At 35.8% G+C, this 16,849-nt stretch overlaps 1 protein-coding gene across 10 annotated transcripts in view; it reads left to right on the top strand.

Annotated features, from left to right (window-relative positions):
* The window catches only part of CSNK1A1 (casein kinase 1 alpha 1), a 44,370-nt gene extending 28,071 nt beyond the window's left edge, over positions 1-16,299 (top strand). For 2 of the 10 annotated variants that reach the window (XR_004381965.1, XR_004381967.1), the window contains 7 exons: positions 1,113-1,252; positions 2,829-2,907; positions 4,108-4,182; positions 6,650-6,756; positions 8,162-8,310; positions 11,916-12,317; positions 13,077-13,647. Coding sequence is in view for 7 of the 10 variants with exons in the window: in XM_032851505.1 (XP_032707396.1) it covers positions 1,113-1,252; positions 2,829-2,907; positions 4,108-4,182; positions 6,650-6,756; positions 8,162-8,310; positions 10,042-10,076 (585 nt within the window). In the remaining 3 variants the exon portion in view is untranslated. Of the gene's footprint in view, positions 1-1,112; positions 1,253-2,828; positions 2,908-4,107; positions 4,183-6,649; positions 6,757-8,161; positions 8,316-10,041; positions 10,126-11,881; positions 12,318-13,076; positions 13,648-15,423 lie in introns of those variants that run through there. The other 8 variants (XM_032851508.1, XM_032851511.1, XM_032851507.1 and 5 more) reach the window with 6 other exon arrangements.
* Positions 16,300-16,849: the final 550 nt, after the last annotated feature.

Genomic DNA, 16,849 nt, shown 5'->3' with positions numbered 1-16,849 from the left:
CACAGTTTATAAACTGGGCAGAAGGGATCCAAAATTTACTTAATGGAAAGAACTATAAAATGTAGGTATAACTAGGGAGAAAAAAGTCTAGGGCTGTATACTGTAAGGCCACATAGACCTGCCTTGTTGGATAATTTTTGTAAACATAACTTTTTAATAAGTGATTTTATGATCAAGACTAAAAATTGAAGATTATTTTGCTTTTAGAAGGTAGGTAAATATGAATGTATTTTGGATTTTTTTTCTTTTTGATCAAAACCAGGTTTTTTCCTCCTTTTAAAGTGTTAATCGTGACGAATAAACTTTAGTTACTTTTTAAAATTAGCTACATTATAAATGAGTATGTTACTCCCTGTGTACCATATAAATAAGACAGCACTAAACATTATTTTGTTCTAAAATATTAGTCTGGTTTTTAGTTATTAGCTCCTTTAAACTAATTTTAAGTTCTCTTGATATAAGCAAATACTAAGTACTTCTCAAAGATTTTTTGTCAACTTACTGTATTTCCCAGAAGGTTAACTTGATACATGGATAAATGTCAGTGAGAAGTTGTAGAATGTAATGCATGCTTTTTTTAAAAAGTCCTTATTTTTTGTTAATAAAAATCTTGGTTTTGTTGTCAGTATCAAACTTTGAGTTGTCTAATTTTAAATAATGAACATTCTGTTGTCATACTGAATGAAGAATGGCCTTTGTAAAATGGAAGAATTCCACATAGTTTTATGTTTAGTTTTTGAAACCTCATGCTTGTTTACCAACAGTAACAGGATGACAGATTTCATCATGGCACACAGCACTTTTCATCTCTATCAAACATGTATATATTTCTCCGTTACTCTTCTAAAGACAGGCTCCTGAGTGTGTAGTAACTGGGCCTGTGAAGTTGATTCAGCTCACAAGGATCAACCACTTAACTGTTTTCTTTTAACTTGTTCTATTGATGAGGACTAGTAGAAGCCTGTTGAAGTGTTAAGTTTATTCATGTTTTCTGCCTGTGATACTTTATTTTGATACAGTTAAACTAGAGAGTATAAATGCCATTTAATGACTAAAAAGCAGTTCATTTGAACAAGGTTGGAAGCCTAATACCTCTTTATTTTCTTTTAAAGTTATTCCTTATTGATTTTGGTTTGGCCAAAAAGTACAGAGACAACAGGACAAGGCAACACATACCATACAGAGAAGATAAAAATCTCACTGGCACTGCCCGATATGCTAGCATCAATGCACATCTTGGTATTGAACAGAGGTGAGTTTAAAAAATTAATGAGTTAATCAGCTCCATAGCAATAGTCACTAAAGGGCTTTTGGAAATATTTTAACTAGTTTCTTTTGATATATAAAGATGTCTCTTGGCTGAGGATTTGAAGGATGCTTGTTAATCCTTTTACCTGTTGGCTTTAGTCCCTGCTGAGAAGCCAATTAAATGAGAGACCTTTTGTTTTTGTTAAAAGTTAAAGGTTTGTTAAAAGTTGTCTCTAGGGGAGAAAATATTACCTGATGGAAAGTTAGCATCATGCAGTTTTATCTTGATGTATATTTTTTTCTTGCAGCTGAAGATAGTACTTACTTTCTTAATGCTGATCTTGGACTTTTTTTCTGTTTTAGTAATATAAGTTAAGTTTTGGAGAAGAATGCATTAGTTTCTTATTTTTACAAGGAAAATGTTATCTGAGTCCTGATGGACCAAGAGGGGGTGGTTGGGCCATCATCTCATGTTTTACCCTTTCACTCCTATGTAAGTTAATAGGATCTGGATTGAGGTAGACGTTGTCATGATCTCTTTGCTGTTTCTGTCTTCTATTTTCTATTTCTGGTTTTTTGTCGTTGTCTTTTCTCAGTCAGTTTTTGCTCCTTAAAACAAGCATAGAAATGATAAATGATAGGCTTCCAGGTTAGGGAACTTGAAGAGAAGAATTTTAAGCTTAGGAAATGTTCAGTGTATGTGGGTATATATATTCATATAGATGTTTGATTAGCTTTATTTTATTTTAAAGATTTTATTTGTCAGAGAGAAAGAGCACAGGCAGGGGGAGCCGCAGGCTGAGGGAGAAGCAGACTTCTCACTGAGCAGGGAGCAGGATGAGAGACTTGATCCCAGGACCCTGGGATCATGACCTGAGCCAAAGGCCGACTGAACCACCCAGGGGGAGCCTCTCCCTTTGCCTACCACTCCCCCTGCTTGTGTTGTCTCATCTCTGTTTTAAATAAATAAGCAAAATCTTTTTATAAATAAATAAAATGTTAATTTATTTCAGGATTCCTCAAGTTTTTATTTTATTTTATTTCATTTTTTTAAAGAGTTTTATTTATTAGTGAGAGAGAGCATGAGAGGGGAGAAGGTCAGAGGGAGAAGCAGACTCCCCATGGAGCAGGGAGCCTGATGGTGGGACTCGATCTCCGCAATTATGACCTGAGCCAAGGGCAGTTGCTTAACCGAGCCACCCAGGCACCCCCTCAAGTTCTTTTTTATAAGCTTCTGCAAAACTTAATAAAGTATCCTGCTACTTTGTTCTTCCATCTTCATTAACTTCATTTAGAAAGTTGTTCAGCTAAATCCTTTTTGTTCTTTAGAAATCAAATTGCAGGACTGTTGGATTTTATGATTTCGTGTTCTGTGAGAAAATTTTGTTTAGAAGTAACTCTTTATGAACTACTACTTCTTCTTCTTCTTTTTTTTTTTTTTTTTTTAAACTTTAAGCACCTTCTTTCACAATTCACCAAATTGCTCTTTCTCCTCACTTGGGAAAACTTCTTGGGTACCTGCCTGCCTTTCACATTTTCCATAAAAATTCCAATTCATAACTTTACATTTTCTTTTCTAGTCGCCGAGATGACATGGAATCATTAGGATATGTTTTGATGTATTTTAATAGAACCAGCCTGCCATGGCAAGGACTAAAGGTAAATGAGGCTTTCGTTACCAGTTTTTTGTTTTAAGAATAAAAATACATATTGGAGATGAACTTTAAGATCCCTTTCAAACATGAGGCTTTCCGAGAGTGAATTATCTTTACTCTTTATCTTTTGGAAAATAAAATACAATCATTTTAGCAAGAATATAAAGTTAATCAAATCCTATAGTCAGGCCTAAAGAATAATTTCCTTTAGAATAGTAAGCAGGTACCCATTGTTAACCAGTAGTTTTCTCTGAATGGAAATTGACATGGGCTAATTAAAGGTGGAGATGGTCTCATTTTGATGTATTGCCAGTATGTTGAAAATGTATACTTTTATGTGTAGTAAAACTGGTTCTTCTAGTAATACTAGCTATCTTACTTAATTATCCTAACATTTATTTCTATTAATTAGGACTTTCATCTTGACTTCTGTGAGTGTCTGTTAATGATAACTTACCGTGTCCTAGAATTTAAAGGCTATTTTGACACTTTATTGGCCCTTTATTTATTTATTTATTTATTTACTTATTTATTTATTTTTAAAGATTGATTTTATTTATCTGAGAGAGAGACACACATAGTGAGACAGGGAATCCAAGCAGAGGGAGTGGGAAAGGATTCCTGCAGGGCAAGGAGCGTGACGCAGGGCTCGATCCCAGGACCCTGGGATCATGACCTGAGCCAAAGGCAGGCGCTTAACGACTGAGCCACCCAGGTGCCCCATTTTATTGGTCCTTTAAAGGAAAATGGTCTCTCTATTTATTGAGCATCTGTGAACTAGACAGTTGCTCCATGCTTGTGTGGGTAGCTCTATCCAATATTAATTATTTTTACATTGGAAAATTATTTTCACTTCACATACTAATATTACTAAATGATGGGCACTGTTTTTGGTTATTTATCTCCTTCCCTCGTGTTGAATATGGGTTGTGAAAACTCATTTCAGATTTAACTTCACCCATTAAATCATGTTCTTATTAACTCACTCTTTCCTAACAGCTAAAAATCTTTTTGAAGTAGAAACTCACATAAAACTAACAGCTTAGGGTTGGAAAATTTTTGTATATTGTACTTTGATTTCTTTTTTATTCTAGGTTATGATTTCTCTTGTCTCAAGTTTACATTTATGTCTAGTGGGTTAAACTCAAAAGGTTCTTCTCAGTAGTAGTAAATATGTCTCTGTTTTGATTCTTTTTTTCCACAGGCTGCAACAAAAAAGCAAAAATATGAAAAGATTAGTGAAAAGAAGATGTCCACTCCTGTTGAAGTTTTATGTAAGGTAAGTGTACATAATGGCTATTTTCTTTTCTTTTTTTTTTTTTAAATATAAATAATCCAAGAAGTCTGGAATTTAAACATCTTATTCTTACCTATTTGCCATTTTAAACGTATGTTTTGGTAATTCTAAGTATCTTGGAGTGGCTTGAATATATGGGTCATTTTAAATAAACCTTTTATGTTTCTCGTTTGTTTGGACCTTACAATCTGTTAAAAATTAGTGGAAGAAGAGGGCAGGTAAAGTTTTCTAGTGGAACCTCACCAATTTTTGACAAAATTAGGAAATATTCTCCTTAACCCTAAACTGGTGCTAGCAAAGAAGGGATATTGAAAATTGTCAGGGACATCAAGGAGTAGAGAAACAAAGGCAGATCACAGCAATCCAAAATAGCCAGTGTCCAGCAGTATAGATGACAGTTTGAGTCAGGCTCATTTCCCTGAAATCTCAGACTTTGTTAGAGAAGCCTGTAAGTTGAGAATGGAGACGGAGCTGTGTCATGATGAATAACCATGGTATTTTCCATTGAGAGAAAACCGCACGGTCCTCTCTGAGACAATTGCATACCTGAAATTATTAGGAAACAAGATATAATTATATAGTTGGGTGTTAGAAGGGGGAAGTGAACATGGTATTGAAACAGTACTTTGTGGAATGGGGAGAGGTGATGTTTTGTCCACAAATTTGCTTTTGCCATCTCTAGATTTACAGTAAAGGAGGAGGGGTTGGGGTGGGTAAGAGACTGTCATCTTTTCTGAGTCTCTTTGGGATTTGTTTTAAATTATGAAATACATTTTAGGTCAATGAATAAAATGTTGATGTGTTATAGTATACCCAGTTAACTTTAAAATCTGTATAGTTCAAGAAGCAAAATTTGTTTTCTGTACACTACTATATCTGTGCAACATCACAATTCATTTGGATTACTGGAAATGTCAGACGTTTTTACAGGAAAAAAGGGAGGGAGGGTTAGTACATTGTTTGCTTCTGGGTTATGTCTTAATTTTGATCTAGAAATAATGAACTAGGTCTTTACGGATTGGCCACATACAATTGATTGAGGGTGCAGTGAACACATAATTTTAGTGTTAACTATAAAGTAGTGAGATTATTTTTAGTCTCATAGTCCAGTGGTAACTACATATTTCATATCTGTAATAACTTATGATATTGGTAGTTTTCTTACGTTAATAAGGTTTTGCCTGTTTTCATAAGGTAGGAATGCATGAAGTAAACTATTTGACTTGTAGTTGTTTAGCTCTATTTGTGATACACATAAAAGCAAATTCATTTGATATATGCTGCTTAACATTAACATAGACCATGAATGTATATTACAAATTTTAAAGTCATGTTAAGAGTTTAAATAAAATGTACAATATATTTATCACTTCAGCTGTTCACTCTTGGAGCAGTGAAGTAGCATAAAAATTAAATCTGTTTATGTCAATGCAGTGAGTAAAAGTACTGCAAGTATGTCCATTCTATCCCACCTTAACCTCCTGCATGTGAGAAGTTTCGCAGAATTGGAAGGTTGTGGGAAGAGACTTTTAACTTACAACCCTTCACATGACCATGTACTCAAAGCAGAGTGTAGAGATTTTTGTTCAAATTTTTTTGCATTTTCTACATTGCTGCTGGCAAAAGCTTTTTGGCGGTTAATATCTGTAGGCTTATAGATGTGTTAAATACATTTTTGAGAATCCTAAGAAGCTGAGCATGTAAAGAGTTTATGCCCACAGCTGTACTTATTAATAATGTTTATGAAAGAAAAACTTTAATCGCCTAACTGTATAGTATAGGAAACAGTTAGGATGTGTTCACTGGTCTATATTATGCACCCATTCAGAAGCTTGTGAAGAGGTTGGAAATAACACAGAAGTATAATTGCAATATAATGTTAGTGGGAAAACAGAATATGTTATGCATGCATTATGACAATGTTACGGAAAAAACCCAAATCCAAACCCAGTCTGTTCATGATTGATCTGTATGACAACAGTGGTTGTGCTATATGTTTGTACTCTTGGTGATTTTACTTCTCTGTTTGTATAGGTATATACAGCTACACCTTACATAATTGGGGAGAAAGTGCCAGTTCATTGACCTGTTGTGGAAAAGAAACTTAAACTTGGTGGCTTTCATTTGGTCATTTCTTCATTGTTGCCATTGAATTATTAGACACTGACAGAATAATAGCAAGTTGGATATCCAGATTATTTAAGAATGTTATACTGTAGGGAAAGGATCCATGTTTCCCCTGCCAGTATTAAAAGATGTACATGATCAGGTGGTCAGGATTTATGAGGATACCAAGTCATATTCTAGTTTAGTTCTCAGATCTTGTGGCAAAGTAGTGAAACACTCTCCTCAAGAACACTTTTTACTTGTATTTAAATATTTATTTTCCTGTCTTAAATAAACTTCTTCTTGTTTTTTTTACTTTGTGTTTTAACTCTTGAATTTGTAGGGGTTTCCTGCAGAATTTGCCATGTACTTAAACTATTGTCGTGGGCTGCGCTTTGAGGAAGCCCCGGATTACATGTATCTGAGGCAGCTATTCCGCATTCTTTTCAGGTCAGTTTTTTGTTTGTTTTTAAGATTTTATTTATTTATTTGACAGAGATTACAAGTAGGCAGAGAGGCAGGCAGAGAGAGAGGAAGGGAAGCAGGCTCCCCGCTGAGCAGAGAGCCCGATGCGGGGCTCGATCTCAGGACCCTGGGATCATGACCTGAGCTGAAGGCAGAGGCTTTAACCCACTGAGCCACCCAGGCGCCCCTTCAGGCCAGTTTTTAAGGTGTTTTTAAGACTGTAGACTCTAGTGAGGGAAACTAGTTAAATCCACCAACACATCTGTTCTGACAAGTAGCAAATTAAAAGCAGGCCTAACCCATATGAATAAAATTTTAAGAAACTGAGTTTGGAAAAAACACTAAAAGAGGGGCACCTGGGTGGTTCAGTCAGTTAATAAGCATCTGCCTTCGGCTCAGGTCATGATCCTGGGGTCCTAGGATCGAGCCCCACATCAGGCTCCTTGCTCAGTGGGGAGCCTCCTCCCTCTGCCGCTCCCCCTGCTTGTGCTCACTCATGTGCTTGCTCTTGCTCGATGTCTGTTAAATAAATAAATAAATAAAATATTTTTTTAAAAAATAGACTGAGTTTGGCATGTTCCCATTTGTGGTGCAAATGTGCTTAGAATTTTTTAGTTTGGGATGGAGAAACTGTTGATTCAGACTCAAAGTAGAATCTAACTTTTCCACGATAATTGCCATTCATATTAGAAGTGATTATTGGTGGCCCTTGGAACTCTATAGCTTTGCTACAGTTGTTTTGTTAATAACAAAATTAACTAATTAAGATAGTTATGGGGCCTATGATTGTGTGGAGTCAGGCCTCAGACTCTAGGGTTCCCTCGGTGCAACCCAGAAGTGGTCTTGAGCATGGAGGGAATAAAGTATATGTGGCCTGAAGTCTTAGTTGGAAGAGGGTAAGAATTGGGGGTAATTCTCTAACCCCAGAAAAGTCGTCTTTGCAAGCCACCAGCATACACGTCTCCCCCACAAGCTTGTGTTCTTAAACTTATCTGATTAGTTCTTAGGAGGTACCTCCTGGTTGGGTGGTTCCCTAGATAATTGACCGCTTGACTCCATGTTTTTGTTGTTATGCTACGGTTCATTCTCACTCCCCTGCCTCTTTCAAGAAAGTAATAAAGGTGGCTTCTTTTCGAAAAAGATTATTCTTAATACATCAGACTGAAGTGGTGACATCATTCTCCTTCAGTTGTGACTTGTAAAAAGTGGAATTAATGCACTGAACAGTTAAAAAGTCATGTATATGGAATGAAATCTTCTAGAAGCTACCATACCTAAGAGAAAATACTCTGATTTCCTTAGAAAGTGCCCTCACTGTCTTGAAAGCTCAATAGAGTATTTAACTAGACTATTATTAAAGGATTGACATATATCATTTTATGTTTTCCAGGACCCTGAACCACCAATATGACTACACATTTGATTGGACAATGTTAAAGCAGAAAGCAGCACAGCAGGCAGCCTCTTCAAGTGGGCAGGGTCAGCAGGCCCAAACCCCCACAGGCAAGCAAACTGACAAAACCAAGAGTAACATGAAAGGTTAGTAGCCAAGAACCAAGTGACGTTACAGGGAACAAATTGAATACAAAATTGGGTAATTCATTCATTTCTAACAGTGTTAGATCGAGGAGGTGGTTTTAAAATAAATAAAAATTTGGCTCTGTGTTTCTAAAAAAAGACGTCCTTGGAAAATTTGACTACTAACTTTAAACCCAAATGTCCTTGTTCATATATATATGTATATGTATATACATATATGTGTGTATATATTATATCATTCTCTTGGGATTTTGGGTCATTTTTAACAACTGCATCTTTTTTACTCATTCATTAACCCTTTCCAAAATAAACATTTGGTGTTGGGAATATGGTATAATCAATCAATCCAAAATCCTAGACCTAACACTTGTTGATTTTTAATAATGAATCTGGTTAGTTATGGTATTTGGACTTTATTTCAGACTAACAGTGTTAAGAATTTTTTTCTGCATGTTAATGTTTTAGCATTTAAAATGGGAAATTGTGAACATGATCTAATTTCCGGAGGTGAGTCTGGCATTGCCCCCAAAGTGTCTATCTTCTCAGTTTCAGAGCATCTCCTTTGTGCTCTTTAAATGCTCAAATAACTGAAAAGCTTGACGCATCTTTCCTAAGTCGAAAACCAGATGTCTCTTTTAGTGGCTATTTAACTACATAAGGTTCTTAATGTCAAAACAATTGTTTTGTTTTGGACTCTATTTTATAAAATCTTGCAAATATTCAGGGTCTGGGGGCTCGTTATGGAATTGAATTCTGCTGTTAGGCTTTGCAAAATGAAAAGAAACTTGGGGCAAATGCCACCAAACTACTACTAGTCTGTTTCCTGTTTGTCTCTGGCACTCTCAGTGCTTCTAAGGAGTGGAACTGTTAGGGCACAGCTCCATTCTTGTCACTGTTGCCATACAGTTTGACTCCTCCGTTTCATTGTTTTTGTTTTTCTTTCCGCCCTTTCTGGGGCTTACCTCCTGATACCTGCCTACTTTCTGGAAGTGGTGGGCAGGTAAGGTTTGGTCTTTGGTTTCTAATTATTTAATTTCTGAATGACTGCTTTAGTCTGAACTTAGTCTTTGGGTCTATATTTTTAATATTGTGTTTTTTTAAAAATTCTGTAATTTAAAAATAGACACTAACCTGAGGATACTGTTCAGGAAGTATAATTCACTGATGTCATCCTCATCCCAGCAGCTCATCTATTAGGAAATGAAGTTGAGATTCTTCTCTTCCATGTTTGTGTATTTGGGAAGGATTCACAGTTGAAGGCTTAATGTAATGGGGTTTCTTAGATGATGAAATTTCAGCTCAGGATAGCAAACACTAACGCTTGCCTCTGTGTCTCAGTTGGGACTTAATTGTCCCTTTTGAGTGTTTTAATCATTGCATGACTAATCACAGTGCCAAACTCTTAATGAGGTAGGTTGCTAGGTAGTATCTCTCAGAAATGGTCATACCAGTGTAACGTTCTAGACTTCGGACTTGTTACACCTGATATCTATAGGGTATTTGCTTTTTTTCATAAAATGAAACCAATTTTTGCCTAAAGCTAGCTGGGATAATAGGATCATCACGAGTTGCAGTTTCTAGAACTAAAATTAGATTTAAATCTTGTCTGATGTAGAACATTTCACTTCAGGCATACAGCAGCTTTCAGAAAGAATTCCCTTATTTTGAGTTGGTTCCACTGTCTGTGTCTTTCTCAATAAACAAGAAGAATTTTTGTCCTACCTTATCTAGGTCTTAAAGATGAGAAGTTGGATCCACTGAGTTAGTATGTTTCCTTGGAAAGAAATTGTAATTAAACTTAAGTTTAATCCTTAATTTTGTATTGTAACTATTTTTCATAAAAGCAACATAAAAATCTTACAGGGTGTTTGGGGTGCCTGTCTGGCTCAGTCAGAGCGTGCGACTCTTGATTTCAGGGTCATGAGTTTGAGCCCCACATTGGGGATAGAGTTTAATTTTTTTCTAATTTATTATTATTTTTTTTTAGAGTTTAATTTTTTTAAAAAGAAAGAAAAGGAAATCTTGCAAAATTTTCGTAGCAGTGTTAGACCCAGGGTTTATACAAATTGTTTTTCATAAACACCAACCTGTAAAATTTTGAAGAATTGGACTTTGCAGAAAATGTATCACTTAACATTGACTACTTTCAGAGAAACATTTGAAGTAGTATATTTTGATTTCAAGTGAAATACTGCTTGCTGCTAAAACATTCCATGCCACAGAATACAAACAACAGAGTTGTATTTGATCTTTTTACTTCTTGAAAACATTTATTTTGGTTATAGAGCTTAGTGTCCCAAACAACTATCACATGAAATCCCCTAGGTATGAAGCTAGGAAAAGTATAGCAGGTTTGAGAGTGGCATGGAATAAGAATGGAGAGCCCATTTCCTTAACTCCAACCCCAAATCTTGAGGTCTGGAGTTTGAAGACAGTCACTCTAGATTACTTATTCCTGATTTCAGTCTCTAATTAATAAGAGTGGTTGAAAGCACATTCTGTCAAGGTCCAGTACAGTAGTTTTTTATTCAAGGAAGAGTTCATTCAGCTCAGCTATTTGCTGATTCCAAGAAATCTGCTTTCAGTGATGATGATAACACCATAGTACATTTTCTAATTAAAATTTTAGAAGATACTTTTTAAATACATCATACCAGTTTCCGTTCATGGTGTTACAGTCTCAGGTTTTCCACAGAGAATTGAGTTTCTTAATGAATCTTCAGTAAGTAGGGCTATATATTGTAGGAATATGTATTCCTGGAAAAATCCCCCAAATGGTGGTGGTAACTAACATTTATATTACTTCTATTTTTTGATAAATTTATATCAAATGTGTCTTCCATGGAAAAGTGTAGATTGTTTCAGCAGTTCACTAAGAATGGCCAAAGACTCTTTAAAGTCTGCCTTAGCTGAGATGGGCTTGTTATATGTAATAGACTTCTTTGCTAATTACTTTTCTAAAGAAAAGATCTTTTGAAATACTCCATTCCAAAGCCCATCGAAAGACTAAGAAACAAGGCATTTCTTGTAAAGCCTACTATGGTCTGTACTAATCTGAAGTGCTCATGTGCCGTGAGATTATGATTACTTTTTTGTACATACTAAGGAGAAAAATAAAAGATTAGTATCTGAGGCACTTACAAATTCATTTCACTTCCTTCAACTATATGTGATTATCAGGAGAGTACTTTTCAAGACATTAAGAAGTACTAAAGGAAAAGGAAATATTTTTAGGACATTCAGAATCCAGTTAAATCCACCATTTCTTTAGTTGAGGTCAGAGATGGGGAGAATTTCGGAAGGTAGTGAAGCCAAGTTGGTTCCTCACATTTCTTTTCTCATCATCTTAATCCATCTGTTCACTGCTCCAACCATTGATATCAGGTGTAGTTTTATCATAATATAGATGGATGTCAGATTGCTGATAGAAGATAGGAGTATTTTTCCATCACATTTTCCTACCATGTCCGTGGTCTTCCGTATTTTTCCATCACATTTTCCTACCATGTCCATGGTCTTCCTTGAATTGCCTTCCAGTATTAACTGGGATTCACCTACCATTTATCTCTAGCTTAACTTTTTCTGACTTCACCAATTGCTGCTAGGAACGTGGCTGGTCACTCAGCAACGTAACCCAAATCACAGGGGAAGACCTTGAAATATCTGGAAACTGATCTTCTCTGAATACACTCAGTCTAAAGAAGTGCCAGGGAGCTACTCTGCGTGCTGAAGTTTTTGTCAGCTTTTTTCACTGTGGACAGTACAACTGGAGAGGAAAGAGCCCAGTAACCCAACAGGAAGTGAAGAGAAGTGTGCAAGAATTGATTTGTGGCGATCTGAAGCCCACATCTTCAAGGCTTGCTGGACCTATCAAAAACTTCAACTTGTCAGATTGTCTGGATGGAGACCACAACAGTTGGAAGACCTAGAAGAGTGCAGTGTTGCTGTGACTCAGTGGTGTAGAATGCAGACCATCTACCAGTTGGGGAAGGACTCAGTTGTAACAGGTATTTTAAAATTCGACAACCTCAGAATTCTGTAATAGGGAAGACAAAAGAAAGCAGATCGTTAGTCTGGGTTTTTTTTTTTAATGCATTTTAGCGGTAATGTGTATTTGTATACTTAAGTTGTTTATTTGTAGTGATAAAAGTAAAATCTATCTTCTATCTTTCCCAACTTTTAATACATTTTTAGTTTAGTTAGGAAAAGTTACTGTAGTTGTTTGTTTTTCTTCTTTAACGTTTATAGTGCCAGTCTGGTTCAGAATTGTCCAAGCCTGATTCTGATTTTTGTGCAACCAAAAAACCCACACAGGCATGTTGTAGAAAACTTGACTGATAAATGACATTGCATTTTAAGAATGGATCTTGTCTTCAGACTCCTTTTAAAAAATTGTTTTCTAGAAAAAATAGTTTTCTGCTGTGAAAGGATCCCGAAATTTCAAAGGTCCATCACAGACTTCAAGCCATACTGTTATATAAATAGCTGTTTGAACTAGTTTGTGGTTCTATTTTTTAAAAAAAGAAAAGAAAATCAGGGACATCTGAAGTGAATTCACAAATAAAAGCCAATACATACTCTTCAAATTTTGGAGTAAGGGATAGAAGGGGAGAATCTCCATAGTGAAATAAATACAAACATTTTTTTCCTTTTGCAGATTTGAAAAGAAACTTAAATGTAGCTATTAACTCAGTGGTCCCAGTGATCATCCAACTCTGTTTTAACTTTGGTTTTTCCTCCTTTTTTTTTTTTTTTTTTTTTTAAAGGAACAAAGGGATCCATTCCTTATTGTAACTGTTGTTGCAGTGAAGATGGGTTTTGGGACTTTTAGAAGCCAGAAGCCAGGAGAGACCACCTAAACCACAAGATAAAAACCAAGGACTCACGCACACTGGGAAAAAGAATACCAGCACTTGAAGATTAAATGTTGAATACCCACTGAATGCTCCCATTGAGATTTTTCTTAAACTTCAGTAACATCTTAGGACAGTTCACTGGAGAAACATTGATCCCTGGGTGGAGTATCCTACTATTGACCAATCTGAAGAGTTAAATCTGCGTTTGACTGCTCTCTTCTACCGGGAATATTTTTAGGCTAGCCTATATCTTATCCCCTAAGCAATTGTAATCATTAATTGACCCAGGAATCTCTAAAATATCAGATTAAAAGATGAACAGTACAATTCTTATCTAGATATAATTTTTATCCCTATTAAAGTTGAGAGTTTTCTAATATTTTGACAATATAACTTAAGCCTTCTTTTTAGTGACAGTGGTTTCTATTTTGAAGCTGTTTGGATATTCAACATAGTAATTAAATTGCTCAATATAATGTAATTGCATAGCTATGATAAATCATTTTCGTAGTTGCGTAAACATTTTTCGTTAACCATATTTAAGAATAATTGCGGGACTTAAATGCTCATGTGGGTAAGGGTCATTTCTCTTTAGCTAATTCATAGTTTTAATCTGCTTTATAGTACTCTCTTCTAACATTGGCATTAGGTTACAGAATATGGTCTTACTTTAAAATTTAATTCAGGTTTGGTTTGACAGGGTTCTCTTTTTATGCTTACCTTGGTACTTCTTTTTAGTGATAAACACCAAATAGATAATATTCCTTGTGGCAAAGTACATTTTTAGAAAGTTTCACTGTTTTTCATTTTTGGCATTTGCTTTATGAATTTAGTACTTGGGCAGGCAACAAAGGTCTGTTTTGTACCAACTCCCATTAGTTAATGTGGAGAGAGAAAGAAGTGTTTTGATACTTGTTTGTCCTCAGGTCTTTAGCCCAATATATTTTTAAGTGGATGAAGAGGACTTTCTGCCCTCAGATGGAAAAATTTAAGTTACCAAGTCAGACAGTATTAACCAAGAAATGGTATATAAATGTCTGATGTTATCTTGGAAGAGAGGGGCCTACATTCATGCAAAGTAAATTATAGAAGCATAGTATTTTTATTTATCCCACAAAGCCTGTTGGAGATGGTCCAACAAATGCTTGAAAAGCACAAAAAAGGGGGAAGGTTATTGATTAACAAAAACACGGTGTCAGTGCTGAAGAAGTGAGAGATCAAAGTGAGCTACAAGGAGCGGTAGTGAGGCAGCTCTAAGAGTTTGCTGGGGGAGGGTGCACCAAGGGGTACAGACACCTAGAAGGATGGCTGTTACAAGAGAGGTGGTACTGATGGGATTTTGAAGTTGGTGAGAAGTGGGCATATTTCCTTTCTTCTGCCTTTAGCCATAGATGGACCTTGCAGGTAATAGAGATCAGCATTTCCTCTAGTAGTCTTTAGCCACAGATGGAATATGGAGCTATTACCTGAAGCTGTTTTTCTATTCAAATCTCCTTGGAGGTGGAAGTCTCAGAGTCTAATTGTGTGGGAGGAGGTTATCGTTTATAGGGTGGGAAGGCTTTAGTAAATAAAGACACACCATCCCCCCCAACCCTCCCACCCCCGCCCCAAGGCCTTATTTGTTTATATTTTCAAACCGGGGCAAAACATCACCTTTGTAATGTGATCGATGAAAGCAAAGAATTTTGAAAGGTACATGGTTTCAGTATAAAAGTCATACGCTTACTAGGATTGTGTTCCGTGGAATGATTCGATTATTTGTTGAGTATATTTGTTATTAAACCTTACTGTTGCTTACTTGTATCAGAAACAATGTGCAGAAAGTTTCTTTCTTGCACATAGTACAATTAAAACATTACATACTTTCTAGTTTTAAGGCAAAGCTATCTATTTTTCATTCATTTGATAGATACTTAAACACATAGGTACTAGAAATAATGGAAGTAAACAAAACAAGCTCATTGAAGTCACCAGTAATTCTCTAGCTTGAGAATTATATGCTGACTGGGAAGACTGACTCTGTACCCCTCCTACCTAAAGGCATCCGGAACAGAAAAGGGCTTTTTGTTGTTTTAAAAAATTGAGCTCTAGTCATCTTCAAATAGATGAGATTGTAACATGAGTCACCACTCTAAAATTATTAGCTCAGTTTCACCCAATTTCCCGATTTTGGGTGTAGTTTTTAAAAAATACATATTTTTTAACTTGGAATTTTAACATTGTTTTTTCTGTTTTGATTTTTTTTTTTTTTAAACAGGTTTCTAAGCATGAATTGAGGAACAGAAGAAGCAGAGCAGATGATCGGAGCAGCATTTGTTTCTCCCCAAATCTAGGAATTTTAGTTCATATGTACACTAGCCAGTGGTTGTGAACAACCATTTACTTGGTGTAAAGAACTTAATTTCAGTATAAACTGGCTCTGGGCAGCATTGGTGATGCCGTGTCCCGAGTTGTAGCCGCTGTAATTGTGAATATTAACTGAGATAGTGAAACATGGTGTCCAGTTTTCTATTGCATTTTTTCAAGTGGAAAAGTTAACTAAATGGTTGACACACACAAATTGGTGGAGAAATTGTGCATATGCCAATTTTTTTGTTAAAATCTTTTATTTTGAACTATACTGCTTTGAGATCTCATTTCAGAAGAACGGCATGAACAGTCTTCAGCCACAGTTGTGATGGTTGTAAATGCTCACAATTGTGCATTCTTAGGGTTTATCCATCCCTGGGGTTTGCAAGTTGTTCACTTAAAACATTCTTAAAATGGTTGGCTTCTTGTTTGCAAGCCGGCTGATATGGTAGCAACCAAAGATTCCAGTGTTTGAGCATACGAAAGACTCTGCCTGCTTACCCGTGCTAGAAATAACAGCATCTAAAGTGAAGACTTAAGAAAAACTTAGTGACTACTAGATTATCCTTAGGACTCTGCATTAACTCTATAATGTTCTTGGTATTAAAAAAAAAAAAAAAAAGCATATTTGTCACAAATTTAGTTAACATCTTACAACTGAACATGTATGTATGTTGCTTAGATAAATGTAATCACTGTAAACATCTATATGATCTGGGATTTTGTTTTTATTTTGAAATGGGAGCATTTTTTTGTTTACAAGTTCATTAAAAACTAAAAACTGTTTCTGTAAGGAAATGAGATTTTTTTTTAACAAAAATGCCTTGCTGACTCACTATGAAATCAAAATCTCCCCAGTTTTTTAATAGACTACTTCAAGCCATTTGTTACATACTATTCCTTTGCAAATCATTTTAGATTTAGTGTTAATAACTTTTTCCTCAGATTTTTTTAATTTAATCCCCCCCGCCCCCTGTCTGAAGGGGAAAGGCATTCTTCCATTTTTCTTTTTTTAGTGACTTGCAGGCACAGTACCTAGTGCTGCAGTGGCCAGGGCTTAGTGGTGTTAACTCCTGCAGCCTCAAACTACACAGCTGGACTGATTTTGAGTAAGAATGAAAGCATTAAAGGGTTTAACTACCATTTTATAGTTTTTCTTTAAATTCTGTGTTAATTGGAGTTGAGCAGATTCTTAACCTTGGAGAGCATCCCACCGGGTGAGGTTCATGTGATTGCTGACCCTCCCTGAGCCCCTGTTCTTTTCCCTCCGTTATCTGCGCTTCCTCTCAATCTTAAATGCACTCTTTTCTTGCCTCTCTCTGACACAAGAGAAA

Source organism: Lontra canadensis, unplaced genomic scaffold (assembly GCF_010015895.1).
Source record: "Lontra canadensis isolate GAN:19392208 unplaced genomic scaffold, GSC_riverotter_1.0 scaffold5, whole genome shotgun sequence".
Lineage (NCBI taxonomy): Eukaryota > Metazoa > Chordata > Mammalia > Carnivora > Mustelidae > Lontra > Lontra canadensis.
This window is presented reverse-complemented; position numbering and strand designations above follow the sequence as displayed.